Here is a 13,584-nt window from a genome sequence, read left to right on the forward strand (position 1 = left end):
CATTGCTGCCAATTAACTACATACCATGTGATTTATTTCTTTCAGCAATTTCCTTCTACTGAACATGCTCCAAATATAAATCTTTTTATCAGCAACAATTGCTCATTTTGCTAAACATATAAACTTCTATGTAAGGGATTGGTAACGTTTGATGATTCCATGCACAAATAATTAATCAAACAGTTAAAGGAATAGTCTAGTAAAAATGAAACGTTCATGATTCAGATAGAGTATGCAATTTTAAACAACGCTTATAAGCCAGCCCTTTTTTGGTTCAGCAGCTGGGTACTGCTTGCTGATTGGTGGCTACATTTAGACACTCCTTTGTGGAATTACATTTAGACTCCTATGCTTACAGTCTTGCTTTTTCAAATAAATAAATATATATATATATATATATATATATATATATATATATATATATATATATATATATATATATATATATATATATGTTGCTTAAAATTGCCTGCTCTATCTGAATTATAAAAGTTTAATTTTGACTAGACTATTCCTATAATGTATGAGAAGTTTATATTAAAACTTTGCTTTTAGAACACATATATACAGTATGCATACATATATAGTGTGTGTGTATACATATATATAATATATGCCTTTAACACGCACACACATATATATATATATATATATATATATATATATATATATAACTTTACAGAGTATTGACTCTAAGAAAAAAGTTATACGTGTATCTCATTTTGTTCTCATAGCAGAGCTTATCCAGATAGAGTGGGGTGTAACATTCGGAGACAGATAGTGCTAGGCTCTAGTGTTAGAATATTTGTTTGTTATGAAAAACACTCTTAGCTATTTAAAATTCCTGCTGAAGGAAATTAATGAAAAACATTCCACATCTAGTACTTATTTTTTAGAGAGTCAGAAACATCTAGATTCACCACCTTGGAGGAGAAAAATTGGGATCCACAAACAGACTACAAAAAGTCATTTATAACATGGAAATATTTCCAAGTATCTCTGAAGGAGAGAAATTTAGACAATTCCAAAAAATGTCAAGAAAAACAAAAGCTGATCCCCGACGAGGAAAGCAAGGCAGAGTAAAGAATGTCAAAAATAAAAAGGAAAACTCACTAAATGACATTTTTGATCTTTCCTCCCATCAATTAGAGTCTGGTGAAATTAAAGTCCTTAAAAAAAAGGGCTTTCGCTCAATCCATCAAATAATCATGATGTATTTAAATTATTTGGAGATTTGAACAAGTTTACACGTAAATTATCATTAAAAAGGTAAAAGACAAACAACAAAGAGGTATCTTTGTAGACGATATGACTCATAACAATAAATTTAAATGTATATATTACAATGCAAATAGTTAAAGGACACTGAACCCAATTTTTTTCTTTTGGGATTCTGATAGAGCATGCAATTTTAAGCAACTTTCTAATTTACTCCTATTATCAAATTGTCTTCATTCTCTTTGTATCTTTATTTGAAATGCAAGAATGTAATTTTAGATGACGGCCCATTTTTGGTGAACAACCTGGGTTGTTCTTGCTGATTGGTGGATAAATTCATCCACCAATAAACAAGTGCTTTCCATGGATCTGAACCACAAAAATAGCTTAGATGCCTTGTTTTCAAATAAAGTAAGCAAGAGAACGAAGAAAAATTGATAATAGGAGTAAATTAGAAAGTTGCTTAAAATTACATGCTCTATCTGAATCACAAAAGAAAAAATTTGGGTTCAGTGTCCCTTTAAACTTCCCATCTATATGATGACTGCATTAAGCCCGACTTTAAATAAAATCAAATTTCTCCAACATAGGTGTGTCCGGTCCACGGCGTCATCCTTACTTGTGGGATATTCTCTTCCCCAACAGGAAATGGCAAAGAGCCCAGCAAAGCTGGTCACATGATCCCTCCTAGGCTCCGCCTACCCCAGTCATTCTCTTTGCCGTTGCAAGGAGAGGTCAAAAAGCAACTTCTACCTCTCTCTCTTTTTGGCTTAAAAGCATCATCCGATTGGCTTATGAGACTGCCGGACGGCAGCCTCCTGAAAGAATCACAGCTCACTCCACTAGGGCTGTGGCTTCCACATGGGCCTTCAAGAACGAGGCTTCTGTTGATCAGATATGTAAGGCAGCGACTTGGTCTTCACTGCACACGTTTACCAAATTTTACAAATTTGATACTTTTGCTTCTTCTGAGGCTATTTTTGGGAGAAAGGTTTTGCAAGCCGTGGTGCCTTCCATCTAGGTGACCTGATTTGCTCCCTCCCATCATCCGTGTCCTAAAGCTTTGGTATTGGTTCCCACAAGTAAGGATGACGCCGTGGACCGGACACACCTATGTTGGAGAAAACAGAATTTATGCTTACCTGATAAATTACTTTCTCCAACGGTGTGTCCGGTCCACGGCCCGCCCTGGTTTTTTTAATCAGGTCTGATTTATTTTCTCTAACTACAGTCACCACGGTATCATATGATTTCTCCTATGCATATTCCTCCTTTACGTCGGTCGAATGACTGGGGTAGGCGGAGCCTAGGAGGGATCATGTGACCAGCTTTGCTGGGCTCTTTGCCATTTCCTGTTGGGGAAGAGAATATCCCACAAGTAAGGATGACGCCGTGGACCGGACACACCGTTGGAGAAAGTAATTTATCAGGTAAGCATAAATTCTGTTTTTGCCCATTCCAAAGCCTAGTATTTGAAGATTTTGAAAAAAGGAAGCAAATAGGAAAAACAATAATATGTCCCCTATGGAATTGAAAGCACTTAATCAGCTGGCAGATAACAAAGATATTGTGACCCACAATTTTTTTTCTTTCAAAGAAATATATGATTAACCTTCATTGATGTTATAATTGAAAACTCACTTTGAACTGTAATGTGTTTTGCATCTATATAGCAAAAAAATAAAAAATCTACTCATTATGTGTTATTCTATATCAATCCTAGGAGCTGTCTGCCAGGCTTGTCTCCATCCAGGCACAAAAGGATCTTTTTGTTATTACCTTTAAGACTATAGAAGAAATCTGGAAGTTTACAACATACCTGTCATTAGGTAACATTGATACTGGTGCTTATGCTATTATGTGTGTGCCTAGTTGCTTATCTGTAGTCTAGTTATCCAATAGAAAAATAGAAAAAAAAAATTGACATTATACTATAAACCCAGCATAAATATAGTGAAGATGATACAATAGCAAATTTATCAGTTTTACATGAAAAATATTAACCATAACAATTGCTGGACCACTGGAAAAAAGTGTTTAAGGGAAGCTATTGATTCCTCCCCAGTCTTGCTCCACCTAACCGTGTCCTTCCCAAGATATGTACCTCTTGTGTTGGGATCTCAGTTCAGACCCCACAACCCCTTACCCACATTACACCTAGGTTCAGACACATAAAACCGTGTAGCCCCCTCTTGTCAGTCATATATACAGACCCCTTGCACACTAGCCTTACTTCAGGCCCATGTCTATATTAGATCAGACATAACTGGCCTTGCCGCCTCTCTAGATGCCCTACACCCACATCACACCACACCTTTGATCAGTTATAATGGCCCTGAGACCCCTTTTTATCAGCTGCATACCTACTCTTTTATGTGAATTTATAAAGTGGCTATGAAAGGCTAAAATTTAGAAGCAAAAGATTACTATATGGAACTAACAGTCTAGACAATTAGGAGGAATGATTAGTGCAGTATGTTAGCAATAATAGTGCAATTAGTTATTCCAAATATAGAATTATGGGTATAATCACAAAAATAAACAGGTGTATGTATGTAAAAAAGGAAGAACATATTCTTATTTAGTCATAATGTGAACACAATTCACTTTCAGGATGGTGGTTGTAATAAATAGGCAGAATTGCATCTATAGTTGAACCCTCATTAAAAATAAAGCAAAGATCCCTCAGGAACCAAATGTTAATTATAGGTTCAGTGCACCCCTTACTTTCTATGTTTCAAAAGCTGTAGACCTCTGTATATAGGGAAATCATGAAACAAGCAGCCCACTTTAAACTTGTATCGATTTGTCCCCATCTGTTCCTCACCACTGGCCCTGCTCACCCTCTCTGCCCCCCTCGTTCATACACAGAGTTTCCTTGGAAACCTTTCTAACAACCCCCAACCTCTTGTAGTGTTAAGTATTGGTTCATTCTTGCTGCTTCGCTTGATTACTGCAAAATTACAAAGCTACTTGCAGTAAGTAGTATTTTACCTTGATAGGCAGCACTGCACAGCATATGTGCCCTCAGCATCCAAGACATTTGGTAACTAATTATGTCCAACTCAGGTGGGCCCCCTTTTTGTGACTAAATGCCCAATTAGTCAGTCTACTCCTTATATTAACAATAACAGAGTACCCAGTACCTTTTCTGTTGTGTTTTTTAAGCATGCCCTTGTAGTCATTATTTACTGCTTTTAGTTAAAGGGACAGTTTACACCTTAGTCATCTTAAAGTTTTACCTTAGATTAAGCTACCAATAGCCTCTTGCACCCCTTTCTATATCATGCAGCAGGAACAGTAAAGAAGTTATTTTAAAAAGAATATAGTTTTTGGCCACTTTGAAATGGCCGCCAAATTCCGCCCTCTGATGACATCACGATCCGAGCTGCATATGGCGTCCAATCACAAACACCTCACTAGTTAGATTCAGCAGACTGTTAATGCTATTCAGCAGAGTCCCAAATGCAGCTTGGATAGTGATGTTATCAGTGGGCGGAGTTTGACAGCCATTTCAAAGTGTCTCGAAACAATATTCTTTTTAAAATAACTTTTTTTTTTACCGTTCCTGCTGCATTATATAGAAAGGGGTTCAGGAGTCTATTTGCAGGTTAATCTAAGGCAAGACTTTAAGATGACTTAAGATGTAGACTGGCCCTTTAAGTATGTATGTACCCTCATAAATATTTGCAAAAACACTCTTAAATTCTTTAAAATCTACCCTGTGTTCTGTTGAATGAATAAACTACTTGATAAAACTTTATATAATTATAGCTTTTAATCACAATGAAAATGTTAGAAGTATCATCTCCTGGCTTTCATGTTTTATGTTTCATGTTTATGTATTTTCCCCTTATAATAGGATCTGAGTGTGGTAGCATTTACAAACAGTACACCAATTATTGCAGAAATATGTCACCCGTCTTTGTTTTACTGGGTGCATATTATGATATTTAATTTAAAAATGGGCACAAAATAAAGCAACTGCAACTGGCAATATATGTATAAATATGTTGAGCATTATTTGGAATTGATTCCTTTCTGGTAAAAAAAGCCTACCTTTTATTTGAAAGGAAAAAAAAATCTGGTAATTGAAATCTGCAAATATCACCAAGGCTTTGTTTATCCTTATTAAATGGACAGTTTACCCTACATTTTTTTCCTCTTTAATTTTTTCCATATGATCCATTTTATCTGCTGATGTGTATTAAATTGTTGACTAATAGCTCTTTACCTTTTATATCAGCAATTGAAATAACTGATTTCCCTGTAAGCTCCAGCCATTTTATAGGTTGTGGTGTCAAAGAACAAAAACAGCTATTTCACATACAGAATTAAAGCTTCTGGGGCCTATTTATCATGTGTCTGTCGGACATGATTCGCTGTATTGATCATGTCCACCAGACATCGATAAATGCAGACAGCATACGCTGTCGGCATTTATCATTGCACAAGCAGTTCTGGTGAACAGCTTGTGCAATGCCACCCCCTGCAGATTCGTGGTCAATCGTATGCGATTGGGTGGATCTTAACTCCTGTTTATGGCGTGTCTGAAGGCTCGCGTGGAAACAGATGTATTTGGCCCCATTCGGGCCATGATAAATCGGCCCTAAAGAATCAATTTCTCATACGTTTTATAATCTGCTGCTGGTATAACAAGTTATTAGAAACACATTAAGGGAAAAACAATTTGAAAGTATATTGGCCCTTTAATGTATAAACATAGCTTTTGACAACAGATAAAAGCCATAGGCCCAGCAAGTCTGCCCGAAATTTCCTAAAAGTGTAAACTTATTCAGTTAGTAGGATAGCCTTATGCTTATCTCAGACCAGACACTCTTTAAGTCCCCACAGTGTTTGTCACTACTACTTCATGTGGAAGTTTATTTCATGAATCAATCACCGTTTCTGCAAAGAAGTATTTCTGTAAATTACTCCTGAATATATTACCCTTCAGCTTGTGACCATGACCCCTTGTTCTTGAATTTTTCTTTATATGAAAAATGCATACAGCCTCAGCTTTACTAAGCCCTTTAATATACTTGAAAGTTGCTATCATATCACCTCTTTCCCTTCTCTCCTCCAAGCTATACATATTTAGGTCATTGAGCCTCTCCTTGTAAGTTTTTTTTATTTTTTAGACCATGTTAGTAGCCCTCCTTTGCACAGATTCCAGTTTGTTTATATCCTTTTGGAGATATGGCCTCCAGAACTGCACACAATACTCAAGATGAGGCCTAAACAAGAGACTCTTAGAGATTAACCATAAAGGCATCTATTTATCAAGCCGTCAACTGCAAATACGCTGGAATTCCGCAGCGTATTTGTGGCGAGCCTGATTCCCCTTAGTTATCAAACCCTACAGACCGGCAAAAGTATAATTTAGTGACGTAACATACGATCCGCCGGACTCAGTCCGACACAGATCGATGCTTACGTCATTACAGATGTTTCGAATGCAAATTCGGCACAATCTGACTACTTTTGCTAGTTATTAATTTTCTACCAGGTACGCTCGCCACTATTCCGGCCCAGTGTACCTGGAGGCGGCGGATACCATAGGAATCAATGGGAGTCTGAAAGCAGCGAAAGCTCATGTTCGCTGCTGCCCGATATCCCATTGATTCCTATGGGAACGTTTACACCTAACACCCTAACATGTACCCCGAGTCTAAACACCCCTAATCTGCCGCCCCCTACACCGCCGCCATCTACATTATACTTATTAACCCCTATTCTGCCACCCCTACACCGCCGCCACCTAAATAAAAGTTATTAACCCCTATTCCGCCGCTCCCGGACCCCGCGGCAACTAAATAAACTTATTAACCCCTAAACCGTCACTTCCGTAGCCCACCGCCACCTACATTATACTTATAAACCCCTAATCTGCCGCCCCCTACACCGCCGCTACTATATTAAATTTATTAACCCCTAAACCTAAGGCTAACCCTAACACCCCCTAACAAATATAATTTAAATAAATCTAGCTAAATATTCCTATCATTAAATAAATTATTCCTATTTAAAAATAAATACTTACCTATAAAATAAACCCTAAGATAGCTACAATATAACTAATAGTTACATTGTAGCTAGCTTAGGGTTTATTTTTATTTTACAGACAAGTTTGTATTTATTTTAACTAGGTACAATAGTTATTAAATAGTTATTAACTATTTAATAACTTCCTAGTTAAAATAAAGACAAATATACCGGTAAAATAGAACCTAACCTACGTTACAATTACACCTAACACTACACTATCATTAAATTAATTCCCTAAACTAAATACAATTAAATACAATTAAATAAAATTATCTAAAGTACAAAAAAACAAACACTATATTACAGAAAATAATAAACAAATTACAAGATTTTTAAACTAATTACACTTAATCTAATCCCCCTAAAAAAATAAAAAAGCCCCCCAAAATAAAAAAGCCCTACCCTACACTAAATTACAAATAGCCCTTAAAAGGGCCTTTTGTGAGGCATTGCCCCAAAGTAATCAGCTCTTTTACCTGTAAAAAAAAATTACAACCCCCCCAACATTAAAACCCACCACCCACACAACCAACCCTACTCTAAAACCCACCCAATCCCCTCCCTTAAAAAACCTAACACTAACCCCTTGAAGATCACCCCACCGTGAGAAGTCTTCACCCAACCGGGCCGAAGTCCTCAACGAAGCCGGCAGAAGTGGTCCTCCAGACGGGCAGAAGTGGCCCTCCAGACGGGCAGAAGTCTTCATCCAGATGGCATCTTCTATCTTCATCCATCCGGTGCGGAGCGGCTCCATCTTCAAGACATCCGACGCGGAGCATCCTCTTCATCCGACGTCTTCTTGAACAATGACGGTTCCTTTAAGTGACGTCATCCAAAATGGCGTCCCTTCAATTCCGATTGGCTGATAGAATTCTATCAGCCAATCGGAATTAAGGTAGGAAAAATCCTATTGGCTGATTGGATCAGCCAATAGGATTGAAGTTCAATCCTATTGGCTGATCCAATCAGCCAATAGAATGCAAGCTTAATCCTATTGGCTGATCCAATCAGCCAATAGGATTGAACTTCAATCCTCCAATAGGATTGAACTTCAATCCTATTGGCTGATTGCATCAGCCAATAGGATTTTTCCTACCTTAATTCTGATTGGCTGATAGAATTATATCAGCCAATCGGAATTGAAGGGACACCATCTTGGATGACATCACTTAAAGGAACCGTCATTGTTCAAGAAGACGTCGGATGAAGAGGATGCTCCGCGTCGGATGTCTTGAAGATGGAGCCGCTCTGCGCCTGATGGATGAAGATAGAAGATGCCGTCTGGATGAAGACTTCTGCCCGTCTGGAGGACCACTTCTGCCCGTCTGGAGGACCACTTCTGCCGGCTTTGTTGAGGACTTCGGTCCGGTTGGGTAAAGACTGTTCACGGTAGGGTGATCTTCAAGGGGTTAGTGTTAGGTTTTTTTAAGGGGGGATTGGGTGGGTTTTAGAGTAGGGTTGGTTGTGTGGGTGGTGGGTTTTAATGTTGGGGGGGTGTGTAATTTTTTTTTACAGGGTAGGGCTTTTTTTAATTTTGCGGGGGGCTTTTTTTATTTTGTTAGGGGGATTAGATTAGGTGTAATTAGTTTAAAAATCTTGTAATTTGTTTATTATTTTCTGTAATTTAGTGGGGTTTTTTGTACTTTAGATAATTTTATTTAATTGTATTTAATTGTATTTAGTTTAGGGAATTAATTTAATTATAGTGTAGTGTTAGGTGTTATTGTAACGTAGGTTAGGTTTTATTTTACAGGTATATTTGTCTTTATTTTAACTAGGAAGTTATTAAATAGTTAATAACTATGTAATAACTATTGTACCTAGTTAAAATAAATACATACTGTAAATAAAAATAAACCCTATAACTATTAGTTATATTGTAGCTAGTTTAGGGTTTATTTTATAGGTAAGTATTTAGTTTTAAATAGGAATAATTTATTTAATGATAGGAATATTTAGTTAGATTTATTTAAATTATATTTAAGCTAGGGGGTGTTAGGGTTAGACTTAGGTTTAGGGGTTAATACATTTAATATAGTGGCGGCGGTGTAGGAGGGGCAGATTAGGGGTTAATAAGTATAATGTAGGTGGAGGCGGTGTAGGGGGGCAGATTTGTGGTTAATAAGTATAATGTAGTTGGCGGTGGGCTCCGGGAGCGGCGGTTTAGGGGTTAAACACTTTATTTAGTTGCGGTGGGCTCCGGGAGCGGCGGTATAGGGGGTAAACAGTATAGTATAGTGTGGGTGTTTATTGACAGGGTACCAAGAAAGCTGGGAAAAAGCCGAAGAGCAGCGAGATCGATGACTGTTAGTTAACAACAGTCCGTTGCTCATCGCCCTATACTTGGTGCACGCTTTTTGACAGCTTTTTTGATAATTTTGGAGAACGTATTCAGGTCCGCGGCAGCGATGTTAGGCGAGCGTATTGGTGCCGTTGAATGCAAGTAAGTTGATGGCTTGATAAATAGTAATAATGAAATTTGTTGATGAAATTGGGGATTAAGGAAAATAATTAAGTTGCTGAAACAACAAGGTTGCAAATATTTAAAGAATAACTACTTATGTTTAGAGCACCTAATTATCTAAAACTAAATGAGATAAATCACCCTGTGCTAAAGAGTTTATGAACAAATGTGGTGATGTAATATTAATCTTAATGGGAGATATAATATTAATTTTAAAGGGACAGCCTACACAAAAATTGGTATTGTTTAAAAAGATAGATCATGGATTTTCTACCCATTCCCCAGCTTTGCATAACCAACACTGTTCTATTAATATACGTTTTAACATTTAAACCTCTAAATTTCTGCATGTTTCAAAGGCTCTATTGACAGCCTCTTATCACATGCTTTTTTATTTGCTTTTCACAACAGGATACTGCTAGTTCATGTGGGCCATATTGATAACATTGTGTTCATGCCCGGGAAGTTATTTAAGAGTTATCACAATACAGTACTAAATGCAAGTCAAAAGATTTTAAATAGTCAGTCATGTGATCACGGGGCTGTCAGAAGATGCTTAGATACTATCGGCTAGATTTAGAGTTTTGTCGGTAACGACCCGCGTAGCTAACGCTGGCTTTTTTTCCCCCGCACCTTTTAAATACCGCTGGTATTTAGAATTCACAGAATGGCTGCGTTAGGCTCCAAAAAGGGAGCGTATAGCATATTTACCGCCACTGCAACTCTAAATACCAGCGGTGCTTACGGACGCGGCCAGCTTCAAAAACGTGCTCGTGCACGATTCCCCCATAGAAAACAATGGGGCATTTTGAGCTGAAAAAAAACCTAACACCTGCAAAAAAGCAGCGTTCAGCTCCTATCGCAGCCCCATTGTTTCCTATTGGGTAACACTTCCTATGTCTGCACCTAACACCCTAACATGTTCCCCCCGAGTCTAAACACCCCTAACCTTACACTTATTAACCCCTAATCTGCCGCCCCCGCTATCGCTGACCCCTGCATAATTTTTTTAACCACTAATCTGCCGCTCCGTACACTGCCGCAACCTACGTTATACCTACGAACCCCTAATCTGCTGCGCCTAACCCCGCCGACCCCTATATTATATTTATTAACCCCTAATCTGCCGCCCCCAACGTCGCCTCCACCTACCTACACTTATTAACCCCTAATCTGCCGACCGGACTTCACAGCTACTGTAATAAAGTTATTAACCCCCACTCCCGCCTCAATAACCTTATAATAAATAGTATTAACCCCTAATCTGCCCTCCCTAACATCACCGACACCTAATTTAAAGTATTAACCCCTAATCTGCCGACCGGACCTCACCGCTACTATAATAAAGTTATTAACCCCTAAAGCTAAGTCTAACCTTAACACTAACACCCCCCTAAGTTAAATATAATTTAAATCTAACTAAATAAATTATTTCTTATTAAATAAATTATTCCTATTTAAAGCTAAATACTTACCTGTAAAATAAACCCTAATATAGCTACAATATAAATAATAATTATATTGTAGCTATCTTAGGATTTATTTTTATTTTACTTTAAATTTATTTTAACTAGGTACAATAGCTATTAAATAGCTATTAACTATTTAATACCTACCTAGTTAAAATAAAGAGAAAATTACCTGTAAAATAAAAACTAACCTAAGTTACAATTTCACCTAACGCTACACTATACTTAAATAAATTATTCCTGTTTAAAACTAAATACCTGTAAAATAAACCCTAAGATAGCTACAATATAATTAATAATTACATTGTAGCTATTTTAGGATTTATATTTATTTTACAGGTAACTTTGTATTTATTTTAGCTAGTTAGAATAGTTATTAAATAGTTATTAACTATTTAATAACTACCTAGCTAAAAGAAATACAAAATTACCTGTAAAATAAATCCTAACCTAAGTTACAATTAAACCTAACAGTATACTATCATTAAATTAATAAAATAAATTAACTACAAATAACTACAATTAAATACAATTACATAAACTAACTAAAGTACAAAAAATAAAAAAAATAAGTTACAAAAAATAAAAAAAATAAGTTACAAACATTTTAAAAATATTACAACAATTTTAAGCTAATTACACCTAATCTAAGCCCCCTAATAAAATAACAAAGCCCCCAAAATATAAAAATGCCCTACCCTATTCTAAATTACAAAAGTTCAAAGCTCTTTTACCTTACCAGCCCTTAAAAGGGCCTTTTGTGGGGCATGCCCCAAAGAAAACTGCTCTTTTGCCTGTAAAAGAAAAATACAACCCCCCCCCAACATTAAAACCCACCACCCACATACCCCTAATCTAACCCAAACCCCCCTTAAAAAAACCTAACACTACCCCCCTGAAGATCATCCTACCTTGAGTCGTCTTCACTCAGCCGAGCCACCGATGGAACTGAAGAGGAGATCCGGAGAGGCAGAAGTGATCCTCCAAGGGGCACTGAAGAAGTCTTCCATCCGATGAAGTGATCCTCCAGGCGGTGCTGAAGAAGTCTTCCATCCGGGCGATGTCATCTTCCAAGCGGGGTCTTCAATCGTCGTCTTCAGGATCCATCTTCAATCTGCCGACCGGTGAGGTCCGGTCGGCAGATTAGGGGTTAATAATTGTAGGTAGGTGGAGGCGACGTTGGGGGCGGCAGATTAGGTGTTAATAAATATAATATAGGGGTTGGCGGTGTTAGGGGCAGCAGATTAGGGGTACATAGGGATAACGTAGGTGGCGGCGGTGTGCGGTCGGCAGATTAGGGGTTAAAAAAATTAATAGAGTGGCGGCGATGTGGGGGGACCTCGGTTTAGGGGTACATAGGTAGTTTATGGGTGTTAGTGTACTTTAGAGCACAGTAGTTAAGAGCTTTATGAACCGGCGTTAGCCCAGAAAGCTCTTAACTCCTGACTTTTTTCTGCGGCTGGAGTTTTGTCGTTAGATTTCTAACGCTCACTTCAGCCAAGACTCTAAATACCGGCGTTAGAAAGATCCCATTGAAAAGATAGGATACGCAAATGGCGTAGGGGGATCTGCGGTATGGAAAAGTTGTGGCTGGAAAGTGAGCGTTAGACCCTTACCTACAAGACTCTAAATACCAGCGGTAGCCAAAAACCAGCGTTAGGATCCTCTAACGCTGGTTTTGACGGCTAACGCAGAACTGTAAATCTAGCCGTAAGTAATCACAGAGGTAAAAAGTGTATTAATATACCTGTTGGTTATGCAAAACTGGGGAATGGGTAGGGTGACCATATTGCCACTTTAAAAAGGGACACATATGAAAAATACATATCTCAGGGTTCTTATAATGGAACATTATTTAAAACATTTCTTTAAATAGCCCTGACATATGTATTTTTCATATGTGTCCCTTTTTAAAGCGGCAATATGGTCACCCTAGTAATAATGGGATTATGTATCTTTTAAATTAATAAACATTATATAGTATTAATGCTCTTAAAATTGGAGTGTTGGTGTTCCTTAAATGGAAGTCAAAATTACATTTTCATGATTTGGATAGAGCATGTGATTTTAAGACACTTTTAATTTCACTTCTGTTATCACATTTGCTATGTTCTTTCGGTATCCTTTGTTGAATAGCATATGTAGATATCTTTAGCAGCAGCAATGCATTACTGGGACCATTTTCTTTTTTGCACTTTTATGTCCATTTAAATGTCATTTACCCCTATCATTAGTGAGGCCATGTTATATTGCTCTCTCTTCTAGGCTTTGTGGCCTGCAGCCTGGAGCACTTACTTTTTGATGAGAGATATTGGTTGAACTCCTCTTTGGTGGAAGATACTGAAATTCAAGTCTCGCTGAATCAAGATGAACTGGCAACACTTT

The 13,584-nt window shown here is 37.5% G+C and overlaps 1 protein-coding gene across 10 annotated transcripts in view; it reads left to right on the forward strand.

Annotated features, from left to right (window-relative positions):
• Positions 1-13,584, forward strand: part of SH3TC2 (SH3 domain and tetratricopeptide repeats 2) — a 297,382-nt gene that overhangs the window by 157,022 nt on the left and 126,776 nt on the right. For all 10 annotated transcript variants that reach the window (XM_053717114.1, XM_053717115.1, XM_053717120.1 and 7 more), the window contains 2 exons: positions 2,942-3,047; positions 13,465-13,584. The exon at positions 13,465-13,584 is cut by the window's right edge and continues 24 nt beyond it. In XM_053717114.1, coding sequence (XP_053573089.1) covers positions 2,942-3,047; positions 13,465-13,584 — 226 coding nt within the window. The remainder of the gene's footprint in view (positions 1-2,941; positions 3,048-13,464) is intronic.

This window comes from Bombina bombina, chromosome 6 (genome assembly GCF_027579735.1).
Source record: "Bombina bombina isolate aBomBom1 chromosome 6, aBomBom1.pri, whole genome shotgun sequence".
NCBI classification, from domain to species: Eukaryota; Metazoa; Chordata; class Amphibia; order Anura; family Bombinatoridae; genus Bombina; species Bombina bombina.